This window comes from Hypomesus transpacificus, chromosome 6 (genome assembly GCF_021917145.1).
Source record: "Hypomesus transpacificus isolate Combined female chromosome 6, fHypTra1, whole genome shotgun sequence".
Classification (NCBI taxonomy): Eukaryota; Metazoa; Chordata; class Actinopteri; order Osmeriformes; family Osmeridae; genus Hypomesus; species Hypomesus transpacificus.
The window spans coordinates 932,899-957,588 of record NC_061065.1 but is presented as its reverse complement, the minus strand read 5'-3'; the positions used below and the strand labels follow the sequence as shown (position 1 = coordinate 957,588).

Below are 24,690 nucleotides of genomic sequence, written 5' to 3'. Positions count from 1 at the left end.
AGAGACTTCAGATACAGTATTAGGGGACCACTAAGGCCTATATAAAAGCATCCAAAAACAGCATATCATGTCTCCTTTAAAACAAGTTTTTTGAGTTCCCCCACTAACATCCCTGGATCTATAAGACTAAGATCGCATTCGGCATGCAACCAAAATTGAACCGGTACAATACAATGCAATGTGACTAGTTTGTTTATCCCTTATCAAGTCATACAATGTATGAACATACATGATTCATATATGCAGAATGTATATGAATATAGGTGTTGTTTTTTTAGAATCCGGAGCCTTGTGCTGCTTGGTTGAATCCCGGTTGTTTGGTGAGACAGTCCTCGGTCACCCCTTGAGAGGCCAGTTCTGACAGGACATTGTCCAGGTAATTGGGGTCCGGGTAGCCATGGCCCGACACGTTGGACATCATCTCTGTCTTGTGGTGGATCTCGTTCCACACCACTGTGTCACGTTCGCCTGTGGTGCTAGAGGTTCCCACAGTGAAGATGAGGCGGCGGGTCCACGCCACCTTCAGCAGCTCCAGTACCTGAGGAAGGACAAGCAGGAGAAGAAGGGAGTAGAAAGGGAGGAAGATGAGAGAACGGGAGCAGGAGGGAGAGAGAGAAAGGGAGCAGCAGGAGAGAGAAAGGGAGCAGGAGGGAGAGAGGAGGTTGAGGAGGAGAGAAGAGACAGGAAGAGGAAGGGGGTTGGAGGAGGAAGGAGGATGAGCATGGCTCAAACAAGCCTGTGTGAGTACAAGTTGTCCCCTCAATAGAAGCCAACGTCAAACTCGACTTGATGCTTATTTAATCATTTCTTTCATCTTCCATATCAACCATAACTGCATCTCTAAGTGCTATTCATTCAAATATTAGCTGACTTGTTCATAAATGTGCTCTTTCTACATTCACTGATTCCCATTGGGAATTAAACATTAAAGAATCGTTCTTACATCTGTCAGATGCAGCTTTCAACAAGTGGAACACAACCCGTCTTGTGTGTTCTGGATTACCGCAAAGACTGCGGCCTGTGTTCAGAAGGGTTTATTACTTATATTATTATTTTTATTGATTTTATGTAAAGCACCTTGAGCTGCAATTCTTGTCTGAAATGTGCTATATAAATAAAGTCTTATCATTATTATTATTAAGCCTGGCAGAAAGTTTGCCAACATTGAGAGGCCTTCAACAGCTCCTCCTCCCCCCCCCCCCCCCCCCCTCCTCCCCGCCACAAATTTATTTCAAATAAATTATTTTGCCGCCCCCGGGGGGAAAATTTCCTTTGTTAATAATTTGTTACACCTAACAGGGTAACACATTATTTGAAGGGGTGTGAATAAGAGTGACATGACACTGTCATGGCACTGTCATAAACATTCTTTCATGTGTCATGTCATGGTTATGAATGTTTATGAATGATGTCATTAGGTGTCATTCTGTGAATTATGTAATTTCTTATGCAAGGTTGACATTGTTTGTGATGTATTTGTTATGACAACTTGACATTAGCTGAGACAAAATCACCTGGCAATGTCTTTGTCATGACAACTTGACATTAACTGAGACAAAATAACCTCTCATAAACGGTTGTAGATCCAAAGTGCTATTACACTGTCAAATACTTGTATAACAGTGTCATGAATATTTTCCTTGACCTCAGGGACAGTGGTAACATTTTCACTTGTCATAAAGATATCATTGAGTGTTATTACACTGTCAAATGCTTGTATAACAGTGTCATGAATATTTTCTTTGAGCTCAAGTACAGTGGTAAAATTTTCACTTGTCATAAAGATATCATTAAGTGTTATTACACTATCAAATGCTTGTATAACAGTGTCATGAATATTTTCCTTGACCTCAAGTACAGTGGTAACATTTTCAGTTGTCATAAAGATATCATTGTGTTATTACACTGTCAAAAATATACACGTTAACTTCTTACTCAAACAGAAGGTTCCAACATATTCTCTGCAGGGACATTTTGTAAAAAAAAAAACAAAAAAAAACCAGACATAACATAGAATATAGGTAAGTAATGGGCAATTTGTTTTTCAGCTCCCCGTTGGCCTCCTCCAGGTATTTAGCTAACACACCCTTTAGGTGTTCAATCTTTTGTCGATCCGTCTTGGTTTGTTGTTTTAGTTTGGCCAACTCCAACGCACCTATATACAAATAGCAAATATCATATTAGCTAGATAAGAACATATTGTCGTTATTGTCCACATGTTTTGGAAGGCCTAGCCTAATGCCAATTTCCAACTTTCAGGCTCTATAATAAGTTCTAGCAATTCTTACCAAATGACCTTTTGAGTTACACAAGTAGTTTAGGGCAGCATTGATACAAATAAAAATAATACTTATGATAACAATAGGTACAGTACCCTTAAATCTAGCAAGCTAACGTAAATAGAGACAAGTTCATGCTTAATTTTCAACCGCAACCCATCAATCGAATATCACCAAATGCATGCTTACATTTTGCTCATCCTGCTCTTCAGTATACCCAATTTCTGCATCCATCTAACTATTCTTCTTTTGTTCCTTTTAGTATCAGAATGTCTAATGTGTTTTTTAAGTGATCGGAATAATCCTGCCATTGCAACAGTAATTGCCTAGTTTCTAATCCAAAAACAACCCGTTTCTGATCTGGATTTCCTTGAATATCGCACCCAAAAAGTAGTTATCCGTTAGACAGGAAAGTACGTAATTTGACCTTCCCTTGTCGCTCTTTACTTGACCAACGACAAAGCAGACTGTTCAGACAGTAAATCAGTTCCAGACTGATTTAAACAGACGATATAAACGCACAAGGTTGCCAAAAAAGTTAGAGCTATTTGAGGTAAGGTAAACATAATACTCGGATTCTCTTCGGGAATTTACTGTACCATTGACATATATCGTTCTTGTTCGAAGTAAAGTAAGCTGGTGTTAGCTCGCTAGCTAAGCTAACTCCGTAGGCCTTATCATCATGTATCAGACTAACGTTAGTACTAGTAGCGCTAGCATGATTTGTTCTTCTAGCAAGCGCATTTTAAACAGCTAGCTAGATTAGCCAAAATTACCTGAGGAACTGTGAGTTTACTAATGGAGCTGACATTACATGGTGTTTGTGTTCTTTACTTTGTACAACTCTTGCTAGCTAGATGGAAACTCGTTTCACCAAACGCACACATGGCGGGAGGATGACAACAAACCAATATGGATCGACAAAAGATTGAACACCTTGAGGACTGCGTTAAATACCTGGAGGAGGCCAACTGGGAGCTGAAAAACGACAAGGACTTTCTGCTAATTACATGGTTTCTTACCCTAAAGTTGCCCATTACTTAACTATCTTCTATCTTAGGTCTGGATTTTTTTTTTTTACAAAATGTACCTGCAGAGAATATGTTGAAACCCTCTGTTTGAGTGAGAAGTTAACGTGTATATTTTTGACAGTGTAATAAAACTTAATGATATCTTTCTGACAAGTGAAAATGTTACCAGTGTACTTGAGGTCAAGGAACATGTTAATAACCCTGTTATAAAAGCATTTGACAGTGTAATAACACTTAATGATATCTTTATGACAAGTGAAAATGTTACCACTGTACTTGAGATCAAAGAAAATATTCATGACACTGTTATACAAGTATTGGAAGGTGTAATAGCAGTTAATAAAATCGTTATGACAAGTGAAAATGTTACCACTTATAATGGTCTCATTATAGCCATCGTCAAAACCAACCACATATGATAGTAGTATTTAATGCTAACACATAAAGCTAAATACACTGTTCTGAAAATGTATGGAAGACATACTCACCACAATATTACACTGTCATTTAAACTTCGGCGATATCAATCAGTCCAGTTAGGAAGCATAAGCAATTATGAATCAATATCACCTGTTTTGGTGCAAATGAAAGTGACAACAGGTGCACTGGAGAGGCAACAGCAAGACAGCCTCACATAAAGCTAAATATATTCTTCAAGTTTGATAATCAGGCCTTCTATGATTTGTTTATGAGAGGTTATTTTGTTTCAGTTAATGTCAAGATGTCATGACAAAGACATTGACAGGTGATTTTGTCTCAGTTAATGTCAAGTTGTCATAACAAAGATCACACACAATGTCAACCTTGCATGAGAATTGACAAAATTCACCAAATGACAACATTCATAAACATCCTTTCTTGTGTCATGTCATGGTTATGGCAGTGCCATGACAGTGTCATGTCACTCTTATTCACACCCCTTCAAATAAAGTGTTACCCACAGAACTTTATTATATTAAAGCTAGTGCTAAATAACTATTTAGCTGGTCGGCTCCATGACGCTGGGTAAGTAGCTAGGGCTCCTGAGACTGCTCACCAAAAGAACGAAGGGGAACCTTTGATTAAGACATGTCCGTAGGTACCTAGCAAAAAGTTGCCTAAATGTTCCTAGACTTTTAGTTACGGTACTAATGCTGAAGTCTCGCTGATATAGCTGTCTGTCTTACTAGAACGGCGTATGTATGCAACGTTGATAACGTGTGCTGACATTGTGTCTGTGTGTGTTTGTCTGGGCGTGAGTGACAGAGACGGAGGGAGAGCAGGGAAGGAAATGTAGGTTAACAAAAACGCTGCGTGTTTTAGCCTAAATAGTGTAAAAAAAATATATATTACGAAACACAATATGTGGCGTCCGGTGTTGATTCTGTGGCGCACCGCCACAAAATAGTCTATTTGTGGGAAACACTGCATTCACAGAATTCAATTAGCAACTGGAGTAAAGCGTTCAGAACACAGACATATTCCGTGTACTTAATTTGTCACTGCGGTGGTACATAAAACACTGACATTTTGAACACACATTATATTACATTTGGGTGGAGGGAAGGTGGCAATATTTCTGCACCTTTTGAATGATTCAAGTTATACATTTTGTTCAGTTTATACACATTCGGACTTGATGTGTTATGGGATTATTTAGAAGTGTAATGACACTTCAGGGGTTGTGTGGGAGTTGAATGACACCTTAAGTGTGTGTTTACCTTTCTACCCTTGTTGTTGTCTGGAAGGAAACAGAAGCGTGGAAAGCCTCTGCAGGTGTAGGGCTGACCTGGGTTAGGGTGCTCTGGACCCTGGATTGACAAAAGAGGGGAGGGGAATTGAGACCCAGAGCTGAAAATGGACATGGAGGTAGGAGGCCATGTCAGAGCTGGAGTGGGACACGGAGGTAGGACGGGGACCAGGCTAGAGCCAGAGCGCGACATGGTGGTAAGACAGGGGGTCAGGCCAGAACAAGATAGGGTTCTGACCTGTGTTCCAGGGGGTATGCTGTATATGATCTGGATGGTGCCGTGGTCCGGGTGGCCGGGGAGGGACTGGGACAGGCTGTAGATCTCCATCTTTCCCTTGGGCTGAGTCCCTGTCTTCTCCCCGTAGATTGTCTTGCACGAAGGGCACTGGAGGCTACCGTCCTTAAGACACAGTGAACCAACCTTATGATGCTCAGTTTTCCCCTCTCCACGTGACCACAGCAGTGCACCAGCATTATCGCATCACTTTATATGTTTATATATGAGCAGATAAAAAAATATTTGTGGAAGTCTGGTGGACTACCTTGGTTCCGTTGTTATACATGGCCAGCATGCAGAGCATGTGGAAGGTGTGTCCGCACTTGGTGAACTTCCCCACGGCGGCGGGGGGGATGGACGGGCCCCCGCCCTCGGAGGCGGTGTCATAGCCTGACGGACAGGACAGGCGGTCCATACAGATGCTGCAGTCCTGGACAAGACACCGGAATAAGATTATGAGCAGTAGGTTGACTTTGGGGGTGGTGGGGGGATTCCGTCTAAATCCAGACGTTAAATTCTAGCCACAGAGAAGTTAGATTGCAAACATTGCTTGTTTGTCTTTGAATGTAACAGAACAGAGAATCAATGTACAGCTTGATAGGTGCTGAGGAGCAGGGGGGAGGAGGGATATTGAGAACAGTATCGAGGAGCAGGAAGGAAGAGGAGGGAATATTGAGAACAGTGCTGAGGAGTAGGGGAAGAAGGAGGATGGGACATCGAGAACAGTGTTGAGTAGCAGGAAGGGATATTGAGAACAGTGTTGAGAAGCAGGGGGGAGGAGGAATGGATATAGAGAACAGTGTTCAGGAGCAGGAGGGGGTATTGAGATGCGCACCTCATCCTGGGCCGAGGCTACTTCCTCCATGTAGCGGTGAATCACCTCCTCTGGTTTCTGAGCCGTGGCTGGGGGAACAAGATACAATGAACACTTTTGGAAAGCTGCCAGGCACACACACACAAACCGAGACTCAGACCACATTTAGAATTGGATGTGACTACCACATCGATCAGGCCGATGACTAAACCAGATGAGGGGAGGAGAACATATAGGGACCTTGTCAACTCCCTTGCTTTCCTGATAGGAGTGAAATGGTTGTGTTTTATCATTAACAATAAAAAATAAAATAAAAAGGAAGCAAACAATGGATGTTCTAAGTACTTGACACAACTTTATCACATACTATTTATTACTGTACAAGCAATTATGTCCCTATTAGGCAAAATCTGTATGGTGCTAGGGCATTTTCAGATTTGAGATCTAATGTGAGCTGACAAGACAAAGCACCTTGTAGTTGAACATTTTGACAGTCAAGGTTGGAAGGAAAAAGAAAGGGGAGTTGGAAACTGACTAATCCACCAATCCTCCAACCCCAAAAAATCATGCACACACAGTTCCTCACTCTTACAACCGGAGTTTGTTTTGTGAGTACCAGTTTGTTCTAGAACAAGATAACGGACAAGCAGTGTCATTACTTGAAAACTTGTTTAGATGATAAACTGTTCATTTGAGGAAAATGTGTGTCAGTAATGCAAACTGATGTAGTGTGAATATAAATGATGGCATATGCCATATCGATGGATTATGGCAAGCAGTTGACAGACAACAACAAAGCAATTGGATGCAGTAAGAAATTTGGCAAAAAGAAAAACATGTGTAGCCCACAGAGATAAATCCAAACACACTGCCTTTTAAGTCTCTTTGGATGAGGAGAAACTTTAAGGAGGCAAATATTTTTGCTTTAAACTGCCAATCATGTCTGGGGAAGTGGCAGATTCCATGTAGGCTAGATAGTAATTGAAAGTTTTCAAAGAGTTTGGACCTACTGTAGTAAAAGTAGACACATTTCTGAATCTTACATTAAATGCCATTCCATTATTAAGGATATTATATATATATTTTTTTTTTTCTGTCATTGAAGCCTCCAAAGAATTGAGCCAGGCATGTAAACAAGAGAAACTTTTCCTCGGACTGGCTGGCCATGAATCAAAAAGGGAGAGAAACACGGTGAGCAGCACAAGTTAGGGGGCAGTGGGGTGGTAGAGGCTGAGCTGAAGCAGCAGATGGAAGGGGGGGGGTGACCAGAGGAGGGTGGCGTAGCTACCTGTCCTGTGCTGCCTCTTTGCCCTCCTAACGGAGCTGTTGCTGGGGTTTTTGCTGCTGCTGCTGCTGGTGCTGTTGGTGTGGGGGAAGAGAGGAGGAGCTTGCTGTTGCTGGGGGAGGGGGGCACTGGTGAAGCGAACTCCGAGCCCCACTGCTGACATCAAAATGGAGGCCATGCCTAGAGTGGTGGGGTGGGGTTGGTGGAGACATGCAGCAGGGAGGGGGGGGGGGGGGGAACCAAAGGGATGAGATATGCAGGAGTCAGCAGTGACGGAAAGAATGCCAGGTACTAGGCTGGACTGGGGCTTGCATCTGGGAAGAAGCGGGAGTTTATCCCTAACAGATAACCTGGTAGGTTACATAAGAGTTATGCGATAAGGAGACTGACAAATTAAAAGGAATTGATAAATATGAGCATATGCTGTTATAACAAAGCACCTTTTGTCAAAGTATGGGCCAGCCTAAAGAGAGAGAGAATATACTTAGTGCTGGTCAGACGCGCATACACATAACATTCTGACGCCATGACGACAGTAGAGGAATTAACCCTTAACAAGGCTTCTCCAATCAAGCCTGCATTGGAAACTGAAAGTGTGGCTTTCCATGACTGACACAGCATCAGTCTGCGTATATTCCAGATACAGGAAGGGATAAGCCAGCTGTCCACAGATGTACAAAGAGGCTTGTTCCTTAGACAGTGACAAGGCTATTGCCATTGACTTTACAAAGGAGCTTTATATCCCTGGTAGACAAAAGCTTTTATGGCTGAAATCTGTCTTTGTCAGGTCTATCACATAAACCTGTTGGCTGTACAGTGCATTCCCTCTGCTATCTATTTGCACTGAGTTCTCCAAGGTGACTAGCCCACTGTATGTTCAAGGAAAGCTGAGGTACTTAAGCCAAGATAAATAAATAAAAACGCTGAGAGAATGTTAACTGAAATGATTCAATTTGATAAATGTGTTTATGTATTTTACAATATGTTGCTCTCGATTCACACTGACACTCCAAAGTAGGGATGGGTATCGAGAACCGGTTCCTAGTGAACCGATTCCCTGGAATCGTCAGCCAAATTCTTTAACGATTCTGCAAACGGTTCTCTGTGTAGTTGCGCAAAAGCACATTTTTATAGTTCATTCGACTGCAGCAAGCATGGCAACTAGGCAGAAGCGTTCTAAAGTTTGGTTGTATTTCACACAACAAAATGACAACAACGCCACTTGTAACGCATGGAAAAGGTCTATTTCGTCGAAGGAAGGAAATGCAACAAATATGAAGAAGCATTTGAACACACAGCATGGAATGAAGTTACTGGAATGTCAGTGTTCGATGCATGCAGCAGCTAACGTTCGCGCTTCATCTCTAACTATCCAAGGTACAGCTTAACTCCTCAAAAGTGATCACAACCACTTGTCAGTTAGTGAAGCAATTTGCCTTGATTGTGTGTAGTTGATCATGTTATCTTCTGTCCCGTCGTTTGAAGCATACATTTTTGCAACTTTCGTCTCCCATTATTGATCACTTCACGTGAATTATCGGAGGGCGTGTGTTATCAAACGTTCGCGTTGTCGTGTTAACCCAAAATATGAAACTGAGCAACACTGTCATATTATATGATTTGACCGTGGCTGAAAATAGAAGATTCTATAGCTAAGCTATGTCAGTTATAGCTACGCTAGCTTAGCTATAGGTCAAATAGAAGTGTAGAGGAAGAGCAACGACAACATGTATATGGTGTGTAGCATTATAGAAAATTATATAAAAGAAAATTAATGTAAATAAACCCGTTTGTGCTCACCCCCCCCCCCCCCCCCCCCCCCCCCCCCCCCCGCCCAATAAGAATCAATAAGAGAATCGGTAAGGAATCGAATCGATAAACAGGAATTAATAAGGAATCGGATTTGTTAAAATATTAACACTCATCCCTACTCACAAGACAACTTGCCATCTTCTTAAAACAAAATGCTTTCTTTTTCCATCCACTACCGAGGAGTAAAACGGCAAAAACAATGACACGCTATGAAATCACTTACGTGATGAGTTTACAGGGATGAGGAATGAGGATACAGAGACATCCGAGACAAAGCACGTTCTAAATAAGTTCTTCAGAACCTCTTTACCTGCTAAGGCTGAGCTCACGCTGGTGGATCCATTCAGCTGCACTGGGATGGCAGGGACACTGTGGGAGGACATACAGGAGATTAATGTAGGCGAGTGACACGCAAAAGGTAGGCATTAGAATCTCTGAGGATGTCACAGGGTTAGCATGAAAGGAGTCACCTATTATATTGGCTGAATAGCACATACACTATTTGATCTTAGTGTGTGTGTTTAATGAGACCTGGCTTGGTTTAAACTGTCCTCAAATACTGATTCAGTGTTTACAGAGGCTGCAAATTTCAGACATATTCCAATAGTGACAAATCTCATAATACCATCCAAGATACTTCTGCTGAGCAAATGACTGTTTAAGAGATAGCATACAGTGCATCCGTAAAGTATTCACAGCATTTAACTTTGTCCACACTTTGATATGTTACAGCCTTATACCAAAATGGATTAGATCAATAAAAAAATCCTCAATTCTACACACAATACCCTTTAACGACAAAATTAAAACTTTTAATACATTTGTAAAAATCAAGAATGAAAATATAACATGTACATAACTGGGGATGGAAATTAAAAAAAATGTCCACCGGCCACTGTGGCAGGTGGATTTCAAAATCTACCAGCCACTCAATGTTTTCTAGGGCTGTCCCCGACTAAGATTTTTTTTGGTCGACCAAAACGTCTGAAAATCGACTCATCGAACTTTGAAACGCTAAAAAAAAAAAAAACATTTTCGCGATCTGACTCATTGGCTGCTGGACAGATTCAGATTCAGCCGCTGATGGCTTACTAATAAAGACTCGTATCACCAGTCCAGTTGTAACCGAATGCCGATGGTATTTAGTATCTCTTACAATGTACTACAAATTAAAAATATTGTTTGTTTAACATGCAAATCATCAGAGCGTGCTTATCACTGTCTGAAAACTTGCAGCATGCGAACTTACGTAGAAGCTGAGTGGGGAACGTTGCAACAGAGAAATATTTTTGTCTTGGCCCGAGAAGATAATGTCATTCGATTTGGATGTGATTCTTATAATAGGCATATTCCTTTTTCAACCCTGCGCGTTAGCGTGAGTGAAGTAGGGCTAGACCAACTTACGTTTTTCAGGTGTTAGGCTATATAATTTTTGACGTTGAACTACGAAAAATAAACTGTTTTTGGCAGAGTTTGCATTCAACTAGGGCTGTGAAATGATTAAAAATTGTAATCAAATTAATCACAGGTTTCTGTGGATTAATCATGATTAGTTACATATTACCGATTTTCCGAATTGTTGTCATTAGTGTGCGTCTTTGATTTTGCGTGTGCTCATGCTCAATATTTTTTTTATTAATATTTTCTTAGATATATTGTTTATTATCATTTGATGCTGGTAGTTTATGAAGAAAGGAACATCCTTAGTTTTTTCATTCAATATTTTGCATAATAATACATAAATGTATTAATTGTTATCCAGTGAAATTAGGGATTTATATTAGCAAGGGGGTTTACGTTTAGCACTTTTGCAAGGCACTGTATTCATGTCACATTCTCATTGGGGGCTGAGCACCCCTAAAGGTCTGATCCTAGAATCGCCCCTGCGACGCACCATATAAGCTTGATTTTAAATACATTATTTAATGAGACATTACGACCTGTACATCCAAGTCTTAGCTAAATGACTTAAATGTATGATGCACTTTTCGATCAGTCCTCCGACACCACAACACGATACTTGCCGAGTATAACAGAGCAACAGCTCAAACACAGGCAGGGATACAACGCCAGTGCTAAATAAGTATTTAGCTGCTAGGCTCCATGACGCCGGGTAAGAAGGGCTTGTGAAACTGCTCACCAAAAGAACGAAGGGGCACCCACTTGTCTGGCAGATTAAGACATGTTCGTAGGAACCTAGCGAAAAAACTTTCCAAGACTTTTAGCTAGGTGTATAGGTACCTAGCGAAAAATAGCATCAACTTTCCTAGACTTTAAGCTACAGTACTAATGCAGAAGGAAAGCTGATATCGCTGTCTTACTAGAACGTCGTATCTATGCGTTGTTGCTAACGTGTGCTGACATTGTGCACACCCAATGAATTCAAAATTTGTAGGTCACACATGCGCGAGTGCTTGTAAAAAATGCTTGCACTGTCTCAAAAACTGGTAGCAAAATGCGACCATTTGATCGGAGTCTGGAGCCCTGCCGCAGAGTGTGCATATCACTTTGGTTTTATTGGATGTTCCATCTTAGTTTTTTTGGAACACAAACTTCTCATCCAGAAGTTGCAGATTGGGTGGAATTGTGGTTATATTACGTTAAATGCGTTAAACAAAAATAACGAATTAATCCTGTTATTTAATCATAACGCGTTAACGCGTTATTTTTCACAGCCCTACATTCAACGTTTTTCGAGTCACCCGTTACTTTGTAAATGTAAATGTACTTTAATGAAATGCCGTCATACCACAGATGTCTTTGCCATTTTGACTAATAACACCGACAAAGTAGGCAACAGTAACAACTTTTCTTTTAAATTATATATTTTTAGAGTTGGTTAAATAAAATAATATAATCTGCAATTTTTGTTGAACATTTCGTTAATTCAGCAATGATGACACAAGCGGGAATCAGATCTCACACTGCCATATGGCAGCTCGACTAAAACAATCTTAGTCGACCAAAAGCATATCGACCAGAAAATCGATTAGTCGACCAAGTGGGGACAGCCCTAATGTTTTCACCAGCCACTTTCTTGTTTTTAGCCGACAATGTGTAACTACATGTGAAAATATTTACTACAAGATCTACAATACTTAAGCAGTTTATTTAATCTCAAGTCTCAATGAAACACTGACACTTTCTCTTTTTCTATTATACATACACAAACCCCAAACTGATTTACATTTCATTAAATGAGTAGGGCAGATTAAACAACAAATTAACATTCCTCCACCCATCCTCCCCACTCCCAGTACAATTTACTTCTGCTCATCAGAATCAGATTCTGAAGTTTCAGAGGTGCTTTCCTGAGCGTTCATCTTCCACGACAGGGCTAACAGCACCCCGACGCAAAGCAGAGGGGTGCTGTTAGCCCGAAGGGGCTTATTTTCCTGATAATGGGCCTCATTCTCGAACGCAGTTAAGAAGAATTTAAGAAGGGATTTCTTCTGAATTGGATTTAGGAAAACTTTTAACATCTGGGATTTGTTCTGAAATTCAGAAGACTTTCCGAACTCGAAATAGCAGTCGTAAATCGGCCAGTTGTCTCAAATGCGATTCCTTAGAAAACCACAAGGAGAATCGCATTTAAGAAAACTGTGTTAGAAGTGTTCATTAATTTGTGAAAAATCGTTCACATCAACACTACAGATATCCTTGGATTAAAATAATTATAATTAGGGATGCACGATATTGAATTTCAGCCGATATTCGATATGCCGATATTTACAAGCTGATTGCCAATGCCGATACCGATATATACACCTCTGCTTTTTAATTATTGAAAAGTCTCTCCTGTACTAGAATTAATCTGTTATTATGATGGGGTACTTGCTGTTGATATGGGACATTAGAAAACTATTGAAATGATTTCAAATATGGCAGATTTATTTATACTTTCATGTCACAATTTTCATACTTGAACAATACCTCCTTGAACAACTACAGTTTCCTTAGAACTGTGTTGTTGACAATGACACATTCTTGACACATACGCACAGAAATGCAGCTGTAACAAACTCCGCAAATAGCCATTTTGTCATCATCCTTTGATACTGTGAAATCCTGCCACACAGCCGACATGTTTGATCATGTTGTTGGCGCTCATAGTAACTTCTAAAACTGATTGTTCCAATCCTTGATTCTGATTGGCTATATCGCGTTCCATGCCGTTGTAAAATCCAGCATAATCTTTTAAGTTGTCCTCATAACATAACATTCCATATTACTGCGCATCGAATATTTCAAATAAAAAAAAGACGTTAAATTTACTAAAGCAATATAGTACGAGTGCGAGTGGGGTTGTTGAGGGATATACCACGGGTGGTGTTCGGCCGTAGCCACGAGGCCGGAAGCAACAACACCCGTGGTATATCCCTCAACAACCCCACTCGCACTCGTACTATATTGCTTTTATAAAAACAATTATAGTCAACCAATTAACATTTAAATACAGCTATTGATTACAAATTTTTGGCCATTGTTCCTTCGCACCAAAAGAATAGTTCTGGTGTCAACGTCAGCTGAGCTATTAGCCCGAAGGCTAACGTTATGCTAGCAAGATTCAAAGGCGATAACATTGTGTACGGTTGACAAACACTGTAAAATTATATTAACTATGTTTGACAAGAAGATTTGCTAGCTAACCAGCCATGTCACTGTCCCAAAATCAATATCAAGATTTTCACGAACAAAGTATCGGCCATACTAGTACTAAGCTACAGTACGGCCGCAGCCTGTGGAGCGAGTTGAATAGCAAATGGATGTGAGATGACCGCATCAAAGTTGACATTTTCTCCAAACTGTAATTATAATTTGACAGTATGTTTAACGACCAGACTAGCCAGCTATCGATCCATGTCATTGTCCCCAAATAAAATCACGATTTTTAAGAAGAAAATAATTGGCCATGTGTAGAGTTGCTGCTACTGCTGTCGTGTCGGCCGCAGCCCGTCTGAAGTAGATTGACTAGCGCTGTGAATAGCGAATGTGATGTGAGATGAGCGGTTACGTGAAACTGACACAGTACATTCTGAAAAGAAACATTTTTCAAATACGTTAAAATAAATATTGAAGTCACTCATTGTTGTATATACAAGTTAGCTTCTTTTCAAAATTGTAAATGGAGGCTTTGACTCGTCCCCGTTGTTATGGTTACTTATTTGTATCAACGCGAATCGCGGAGTGAATTATTATTGGAGTGAAAAGTCAGAGTGGGTTGTTGTGGGATAATTCAACTCATGGAATGTCTCTCGTCCAATCAGAAACAGCTATTTAAGTCGAAAAAACCCAATTGTTTTATAAACGGTAGCAAGCAACCTAGTCATAAAGAAAATGGCAACATTTGTTGTGAATTTTGATTTGCTGGGTGGGCTGACGTTTGTCGAGTGGTGGGAGACTTAACAGAATGGAGGAGAAAGAGTTTAATAAGACCAGGCATGCAGAGAGGCTGAAATCGAAGCGTTAGCAAAGGCAAAGAATGAAGCCGGCACTATAAAGACGATATGGGCCGTCAATCTGTTGCGTGGCAACGATTTATGTAGGGACTATACTTTGTAGTGGCGGAAGAATGACGGTTTATTATTAAACTGTTTTGTTTCTTAAATTTGATTGTCTTTATTTATGGAACCATTTCAAATATTTGTAGTAAGTTTTAGAAAATAAGACCCGCAAGTCCGTGTTTTGCGCTGATTTTAGAACAGGTAAGGGGAGTTGTTAGGCACAACGTGACGGGCTTATTGCTTAATTAAACATTTGCTTCGCGTGCGCATAATTTGCACGTCACCTTATCGGCCAGGTACATCGGCAGAAAGTTTCATATCTGCAGATGCCGATAATTAAGTTTTGAAGCTTTTATCTGCCGATACCGATGACGTGCAGATATTATCGTGCATCCCTAATTATAATAATTTACCTTGCTCAGTGTGCACACCGTTAGATCTAGTGGAGAACAATTCCACTGCTCATCTTACTGGTATGAGAATCTGAATCAGAATGGTATTTATTTGCCATGAAAGTTTGCACAGACAAGGAATTTGCTTTGGCAGGAAGGTGCATCTCAAGCCATTTAAATGTATGATGTTGTATGTGACAAATAAGACCTTTAACTTGCACTTGGACTTGAACATCATATAAATTCAACCAGGCCATCCAATTATCACTGATCACTCGACCTATTTAAAGGGACGAGTGTGCACCCTAGGCATAGGACAATATGGCACAATTGCTTTTCGCTTGGACATAACTTGCGTTCCTGTTGCTTTCCTAATTGTTTCGATTCTGACTGCACACGTCACTGCTGTTGCAGGCCCTTATAAGGAGCTGTCGGGGCGTGTATGGATGAAAATTCAGGAGCACGAGGACGCGCTTTCAATGTAAGAAAACTCTCGGGGGAGCACAGCTCAGAACACTTCTGCTGCGTAGGAATACATTTTGAAGCGTTCATGAATTTGCCGGAGGTCTCTTTCTTACGTTGTTTTTCCAAAGTTCTTAAAGGGGCGATTGACTGGGTTTTTTGGGTATTTCACACTGTTCCTTAAGGTCTCAGAATAGGGTATGTAACATTGGTTGGGTTGAAAATGGCCCAGGTGCTGTTTTATGCCCCCTGATAGATCCTCTGAAATGTTCCCGGGAAAAAACACTAGCTTTTCTCCTTTTATGGTATGCTCATTAATACTTAGATGAGCTGCGTGCTGATTGGTTTTCAACGAGTGAAGCTGGGGAGCAAAAACGCAACACGGCTAACAGCAGCACTCACTGAAACACCAAAGGTGTAGACTTGAAATAAAAACCCGCAAATATATCTATTGTGTTTACACAACACTGTTTTCAACAGATTGACTACATATCATTTTAAATTATAACGTTAATTGTTTTTACTTCTGTTGTCGAATCAAACTGGATTGATTTAGGTGGGTAGAACGTTACGCTACAGCTTAGCAACCAAACTACTACTCGGCTTCAGTTAGCTAGCTGTTGTAGCTCTAGATATCTTGCTAAAAAATAACCTGACAAAGATCTGGACAAACATGCATCGTGAATTGTAGATTTACATAACACGGGTATTTATTTGAATGAAACACAGTCAGGAACATGAAACAACGTTAGCCCCATTGCCAATAAACAAGGCAAAATCATCACACATTATACCTATGCTCTTACGTTAGCAAGCTAAACTAGTTTACATGCCTACAAGTACAGTAGGTGTTTTCGCTATCTAACTGTTCTTGCATTCCTTGCAAATAAAAAAAAAAGCAGATGAGCTAGAGTCAATCTAACATTGACAAGACGGGCATGGCTGATGTTTGTCTATACCTGGGTTCTCCAATCCTGGTCCTCGAGGGCCGCTGTCCTGCATGTTTTAGATGTTTCCCAGCTCCAGCACACCTGTTCCAAATGAATGGGTCGTTATGAAGCTCTGTGGAAGCCGGGTAATGACCTTTCATTTGAAACAGGTGTGCTGGAGCAGGGAAACATCTAAAACATGCAGGACAGCGGCCCTCGAGGACCAGGATTGGAGAACCCTGGTCTATACCGTAGCATAGAAGATCCCTGTGCAGTTCGACCCTCGACAAGTTTGCCCGAACCATTTCACCAAGGACGGTTTTAAAAACCTGGGACAATATAAAGCAGGATTTGCTATGAAGCTGTAGCTGAAAAGAGGTGCATTCCGACCTTACGTTCATCACAACCGCAAGCTGTAGTATGATTTTGTCGGTAACAGTTATTAGCAATGCTAACGTATCCTGTATCTAGCACCTGCCTTTCTCAAGTTCTTTTAAATAGATCATCTAGACAGGCGTTAGCAATAAGCCAGACTACTATTCGTTTTCTGGCTATTTTTTGGGAAGCTTCCCTTCTAATCCCGACTACAGTTAGTCTAGCTAGAGTCATCTGCTAAGTAAAGTATGTTGATGTGTTTAGCATTGTACCTGCAGATACAGGAGACGTTAACATTGCTAATAACTGTTAACGACAAAATCATATTGTAGCCTACTTACAGCTTGCAGTTGCGATGAGCGTACGGTCGGAAAAGCACATCTTTTCAGGTTCAGCTTCTTAGCAAATCCTGCTTGAAATTGTCCCAAGGTTGACAAAACTGTCTTGAGTGAAATGTTCAGAGCAAATGTATAATAGCGTGTCGAACTTCACTGGGATCTTCTCATAGACAAACAGCAGCCATGCCTGTCGAATGTTTGGGTCCTTGGGAAGACTAGGGTTAGCCTTCCCTGTACAGCATTTACGACCGTGGTCCATTTTCAATAACATAGTTATTGCTTAGAAGTAGCCTACAGAGCAGTGCGCAGCGAAACTAGCATCGGAGATCTACGCTACCTCGGACTGGGAAGGAACACCAGTGAGTGGGCTGGTCTGGATGTAAACTTTGGGGCGTGACAAAGATACAGACCAGTAGGGCTGTCCCCACTCAGTCAACTTTCGATTTTCTGGTCGATATGCTCTTGGTCGACTAAGATTTTTTTAGTCGAGCTGGTATGGTAGTGTGAGATCTGATTCCCGCTTGTGTCATCATTGCTGAATTAACTAAATGTTTTACAGAAATTGTAGATTATATTATTTAAGACAAATAAAGAAACTCTAAAAATACATAATTTAAAAGAAAAGGTGTTACTATTTCCCCTTTTGATAATCTGCGCTTTGTTTTGGTTTGGTATTTTGCACACGGCACGAGCGCAATTGGCTGCAGAACTACAAACTCTGCTATAGCCTACTTTGTCGGTGTTATTAGTCAAAATGGCATAGAAATCTGTGGTATGGCAGCATTTCATTAAATTACATTTACAAAGTGCCGGGTGACTCGAAAAACGTTGAATGCAAACTCTGCCAACAACGGTTTTATTTTTCATAGTTCGACGTTGAATATGATGTAGCCTACCACCTGAAAAACTTACGTTGGCCTAGCCCTACTTCGCTCGTGCTAACGCGCTGGGTTGAAAAATGAATATGCCTATTATTATTACGCAGACTGGACAACAGTTTCTACCCAAGGGCCATCAGGCTTCTGAATGGACACTGATATGGACATTGTTTTTCTGCACACTAGTCACTTATACACTGTCACTTTCAGCTACTGGTTGCTCTATCAGTAACTTGCACTACTGTACCTCGCCAACAGGCTCCTGTATGGTCATTGACATAGTCACTGATCTGCAAATTTGCACTATTGTACTGTACTCCACTTAGGTTAGAATAGGTTATAGGGTTGGAACAGGTTCTTGTGCATTTAGGATTAGTATAGCGTACTATTTATTGTTATCTGTAATTTAGGAAGTTTTAGTATTAGGGTTAGTATAGTCGATATTTATTGCTATCTGTATATGTAGGAAGTTCACTTATTTAAGCTCAGCATTGATGTAAATTGTGTTCCGTGTACTTATATGTTATGTTATGCCAGGTGCTTGCGTTGTCTTGTCTTAAGAATTTCAGTGCCCAGTCTAACCTTGTGATGTTCTGTGCACCTGACACTAAAAGACTTGAACTTGAACTATAAGATCCAAATCGAATGACATTTTCTTCTCTGGCCAAGACAACTAAATCTTTCTCTGTTGCACCATTCCCCACTCAGCCTTTACGTAAGTTTGCATGCTGCAAGTTCAGGCAGTGATAAGCGCGCTCTGATGATTTGCATGTAAAACAAACAATATTTACAAATATATTTGTAGTACATTGTAAGAGATACTAAATACCATCGGCATTCGGTTACAACAGGACTGGTGATACTAGTCTTTTCAATTTTCAAATTTCGATTTGTCGATTTTCAGACGTTTTAGTCGAGTCTTGGTCGACCAAAGAAAATCTTAGTCAGGGACAGCCCTACAGACCAGAGCCAAAAAGGGCAGTCCCCCATCCTACGTCACTCCGGTGGCTTTGTTGAAAAGCTAGCGTTTTACAGCCAAACGTTTTCATTTTGAGATTTGCATAGGAAAGAGGTGTCAATGGACTTTGATATTCACTGTATGTTCATTTTACCCACCGAACTGTCGTTCTTCAACTATGACAAGGTAAAATCGGTTTTGCAATCAATCGCCCCTTTAAGAAACATTTCAGAAGAAACTTCAGAAAATGTTCGAGAATGAGGCCCAATGACAACGGCGTTCTATACATTATCCCGCTTATTGGGATAATGTATAGAACGTTGGGAAGCCCCATTTAAGTGAATGGCAGCAGCGGTGGCCTGTAGGTGAAGCGAGTTTACCCGCCACAACTCAAAATCACTTGCATTTGGCTGGTGGGGGTGCTAATTTCCATCCCTGCTACATTAGTATTCACGGCCTTCGCTCAATACTTGGTTGAAGCACCTTTGGCAACAATTACAACCTCAAGTTTTTTTTGAGTATGATGCCAAGCTTGGCACACACATTTTTGGGCAGTTTCTCCCATTCTTATTAGCAGGACCTCTTAAACTCCATCGGGTTGGATGGGGGGTGTTGGTGAACAGCTATTTTCAGATCTTTCAAGAGATGTTTAATCGGGTTCAAGTCCGAGCTCTGGCTGGGCCACTCAAGGACATTCACAGTTATCCCGAAGCCACTCCGCTGTTATCTTGGATGTGTTCTTAGGGTCGTGGTCCTGTTGGAAGATGAACCTTGAATCGATTACCTCTGGACCCAATCTGAGAATTATGTTTCTCAAGGTCTAAGAGTCCTTCAGGTGCCTTTTGGCAAACTCCAGGCAGGCTGATGTGTCTTTTACTGAGGAGTGGCTTCTGTCGGCCACTACCATACAGGCCTGATTGGTGGAGTGCTGCAGAGATGGTTGTCCTTCTGGAAGGTTCTCTCTTCCCAAAGAGCTGGAGCTCTCTCAGTGACCATCGGATGCTTGGTCACCTCCCTGACTAAGGCCCTTCTCCCCCGATCGCTCAGTTTGGCCTGACAGCCAACTCCAGGAAGAGTCCTGGAGGTTCCAAACTGCTTTCATTTATGGATGATTCAAGTTTTTTATTGTGCACAGAACAATACAAGGTCAAACTAGGCACTGAGACAAGACAATGCAAGCAACCTAGCATAACATAAGTACTAAGAACATAGATTACATCTATGATAAGCTCAAATAAAATAGAATGACAATTAATAATAATAAACATCCTAATATACAGAAAAGTATGCAATATACAATGTACTAGACCACATAATGACCTATACTAACCTAGAACATTACATTTAGTCATTTAGCAGACGCTCTTATCCAGAGCGACTTACAGTAAGTACAGGGACATTCTCCCCGAGGCAAGTAGGGTGAAATGCCTTGCCCAAGGACACAAGTCATGTGCACTGGCCGGGAATCGAACAGCCAACCTTCAGATAACTAGCCCATAGCTGTAACCGCTCTAATGACTCCCCTAGTCAGGTGGCTATACTACAGACCTATACTAACCTAAGACATGGTGGACACTGTGCTCATTAGGACCTTTAATGCTGCAGACATTTTTCTGTACCCTTCTCCAGATCTGTGCTTCGATACGTCCTGTCTCTGAGGTCTACAGACAATTCCTTGGACTTCATGGCTTGGTTGGTGCTCTGACATGCACTGTCAACTGTGGGACCTTTTATAGAGAGGTGTGTGCATTTCCAAATGTCGAATCAACTGAATTTACCACAGATGGACTCCTATCAAGTAGTAGAAACATCTCAAGGATTATCAGTGGAAACAGGATGCACCTGAGCTCAACTTTGTGTCATGGCAAAGGCTGTGAATAATGTGAATGTGATTTGAATAGATTTGCTTTTATTTATATTTATTTTTTATCAATTTTGGAATATGGCTTCAACATACAGCATGTGTAAAAAGTGAAACGCACTGAATACTTTGCAAATGCACTGTAGCCTTGCATAAAAAATAAAAAAAAAATTAAAGAGTCTGTTTTTACTTTCACCTTATGAACAATGGGAGTCTACATACAGCCCTCCTGGTCTACATCAGAACAGGACCGCAACCCTCTGTGTTGGCTCTCTTCCTGGTTTCCTGTAGTGTCATATTATTCTGCTGACACATCTTTGTTTAACAGCACCCAAGAGACGCAAGCATGAAGGACAAAGACATTCAGGAGAACACCCACCCCTCCATTTACTGTCACGTCTCGCAAAGATGATGTTTCTTTTTACAACATCAGTGCTTTGGTGCCGACATGAATGTTTCCATTCTGTTATGGTCTTGTACATCTCTTCAATGATGTGTTCTTTGATACAATAAAAAAAAAACTTGCATTATTTAAAGGATGTGAACCAGATAACCAAAAATAAATAAAGGCTGACGCTGACACAAAGGCCTGTTTGAGGATCTGAGTGTTATAAAACCTATCATGGTTATGACACAGGATTTCATTTCCCCTGGTCCTCCCACGCGTTAACACCATACAGCTAGCAGGGGGCACATGGTGTTACAATGGCAGGAAGTGTGTGAGACGTACTTGCTGACGTAATGTCACCTTTTAGCTGACCTACTGACTGGGGGGGGGCAATCTGCAAACAACACAAAGTGCGCCTATTCAAGCACTTCAAGGTAATATTTACTTACACACATTTTAGTCATATGCAAGGTTACCCGCAGCACTTTTCAGTTGAGGCGGCCGCCTAAGCAACACACACCTGCCGCCTTAACGTACGTAGTAAAAAAAATATAACGATATCCGCCGTTGTCCTGTTTTCTCCTTTCCATTCCAACAGTGACCAACAATTCACTTCTCTGCAGAACGCATCAGTCTATCGCAAAAACTACCCCCCCACACACACATTAGTCTATCGCACAAACTAATCCCCAGCCCCCCACCGGTCGGACGGAAAACCCCACCCTACCACCTTAACTAACCCATTTTCTGCGGGAAACCCTGATATGGAAACATTCAAATGGGATCTGTATGAGCCACAACTAAATATGTTCTGGCAACTGCCAGAATATCTCAACTATATCTGTCTTACAGTAACCTAGATGTAACCTAACTACAATGATCTAGATGACAGGAACTTACCTCAAGCCATTGGCACTACTGCTCGGGTAGGACAGGGGCGTTCCATGTAGATGACCAGAGGGTGTCGGGGGCCAGGGACCTCCCCAAGCCATTCCCCCGACCGACAGGGGCCTTCTGGGATACGGTGAATACACAGAGGTGGGGTGGGCTCCAGTAGCCCTACCCTGGCCCTGGAGGCTGGGCCTGCTGAGCTGCCCTGAGGAGAAGGAGTGGCGCGAGCGACTGGGCATTGGGCCTGTGCTGCTGTGGCTCAGACACTGATGACAGGAGCAGGCAGGGCCAGAGTGAATGACCGAGGGGGCCAAGGCTAGTGGGTATGGGAGGTTCCCCTGCCGACGCACCTGCCGTCTAAAACCTGTGCCCTTGTTGACCTGGGCCAGAGCTGTGAGGTCCACTATGTAGTTATAGCCATGAGAAGCCAGGTCGGCCGTGGCCTGCCGGGCCTGGTAGCTATGCTCTAATAGGATTGAGGTTCGAGTCTCGTATGGGGTCCAGCCTCCTTCGTCATTGGCCCACTCCCAGAAGACACCACTGCCAAGGCCAGAGGACTGGGCAAATAGTGTACGACGTACAGACCGCGTCTTTCCTGAAAAAAAAATATTGTAGGTTAAGTGAAAGACATCCTATTCTTCAAAGTTACAAGACCTACTTACTCAATGTCACAGTGAAAGGTAACATTGTCAGCTTTTTTCCCTGACCACTTTCTGAGCAGGGGTCAAACAACACCGTCATTCCATTGAACCATGGGCATAAAGGCCTGTTAGCTACAAAGTAGTGCAAGTTTTTTTTTGGGTGTACAGAACAATACAAGGTCAGACTGGGCACTGAAATTATTGTGACAAGACAACACAAACCAACCTAGCATAACTTATAAGTACTAAGAGCAAAGATTACATCTATGATAAGCTAAAATAAAAATATATAATAATAATAATAAACCTAATATAAAAATAGTATGCAATATACTAGACCTCAATACACAATTACCTATACTAACCTTATACACCTATACTAACCTAAGACAAGACCTGAACTAACAAGACCTATACTAACATAAGACAAGTGGGGTACAGTACGCGTTTTCCCACCTGCTTGTTTAATTCCTGACTCACTCACCACACGAGCAAATAATAATACCCAAGTTAGGTAGCTGGTTTGCTAGCAATGGCTGTCAGTGTCAGCAAGAAAGTATATTTAACGATTCAGCATTTTTTGTATGGGACACAGTTTACAAGACTGGTAATTTTCATTTGTGTTACCTTGAAGTTAATGTGTAACAAAATCTAGCTAAATTTACTGATTTAAAGCAGGCAGCCTAGCTCTATAAAATACCCTAGTATAGCAAGCTAGCTCACAGTTGTTGAAAACAACAGTGTGCTAACGTTAACTGGCTACAACAAAAGCCCGACAGATCCTGACACCAAGTGAAATGAGTTGCAAAATACAGCTCCGGTAGTATAATATGTGGGTAAACATACCTGTATCCTGGCGGAACTGTTTTAGGCTGGGTATATCTATGAGATAAGGCGACAAGCTGGGGTCTGATTGTCCGAGGCAGATGCTGGTGGAACCAGGTCCCCCACCTCTGTGTCCCCTCGGAGAGGAGAAGTATTGTTCGATGTAGCCGCTCACCTGGCCACTATACGGTCTCCAATACCCAAGATCATCTTGCCATTCCCATACCACGACCATAGGCTGTGACTGTCCAGGTGCCCCCGAGGTTGTGGTGGAGACAGAGGAACCATTTATTGACCCGTTTATCCCTACACAAGACCCAGAGGCAGTGGCCATATCAGCCGGCTAGCAGTGCGTCAAATCCAGATAGCCGCTAATGTAGATTAGCTAGCGAGCTAGGAAGCTAAACAGTTTAACGTTATCTCACTTTTGCTTTAGGGCTTGCTTAAACTATACGACCGACCTTTTCCCCGTTCTGTTACAACCAACCCGAAGAGTTAGTTCGAACGTTTCAGGCCACAAGGCTTGCTTAAACTACAGTAGTTGATAAAACCCCTCCGCCCAGTTTTGTCTAACTAGATAAACACGTCGTCTGGCTAGCTGCTAGCTTGCATTTTCGATCTTGGGTCTGGAGCTTCCTGAAACTAGCTTGCTAGCTAGCTTAACTAGCTTGGCTTGTTATAATGCCCCATACTAAAATATTTCTAAACGCGCCAGATTTGCGTTAAGGTGTCAGACAATCAAAGAAAGTACCCGAATCCATTTTGGCAAATAGAGGAATCCCAGTTGGCAATATCAATTGGCTAGTGTGTGTGGATAGGTGCTGCTAGCTCTACCGACATAGCTGGTCACATCTCCAAACATCAGTCGTTGCTTGGCAAATGACGACATGCCGCACGCACGCAATTTTTTTTAAAAATTTTTAAATAAGACACATTTACCCCAATAACTGAAAGCTACAGGCACTGACTAAATAGGTTACTACTTGTATTCTGTGGGCCAATGTGTGTATTGTGTTTATAC

General features: G+C 41.6%; 1 protein-coding gene across 3 annotated transcripts; it reads right to left on the bottom strand.

Annotated features, from left to right (window-relative positions):
* Window positions 1–24,565, bottom strand: dtx2 (deltex 2, E3 ubiquitin ligase). 3 transcript variants are annotated; one of them, XM_047021084.1, is made up of 10 exons: window positions 23,691–24,565; window positions 22,213–22,798; window positions 9,538–9,596; window positions 7,419–7,595; window positions 6,152–6,219; window positions 5,582–5,746; window positions 5,278–5,439; window positions 5,011–5,100; window positions 944–1,018; window positions 452–538 (listed from the first exon to the last, which is right to left on the bottom strand). In XM_047021084.1, the coding sequence occupies exons 1-9, from the start codon at window positions 24,001–24,003 to the stop codon at window positions 962–964; spliced, it is 1,677 nt and encodes a 558-aa protein (XP_046877040.1). In that variant the 5' UTR covers window positions 24,004–24,565; the 3' UTR covers window positions 452–538; window positions 944–961. The 3 variants fall into 3 exon arrangements, with proteins under 3 accessions (XP_046877038.1, XP_046877039.1, XP_046877040.1); XM_047021082.1 differs by lacking the exon at window positions 944–1,018 and having other exon boundaries at window positions 1–538; window positions 23,691–24,564; XM_047021083.1 differs by lacking the exons at window positions 944–1,018; window positions 7,419–7,595 and having other exon boundaries at window positions 1–538; window positions 23,691–24,564.
* Between the last annotated feature and the right edge of the window lie 125 nt (window positions 24,566–24,690).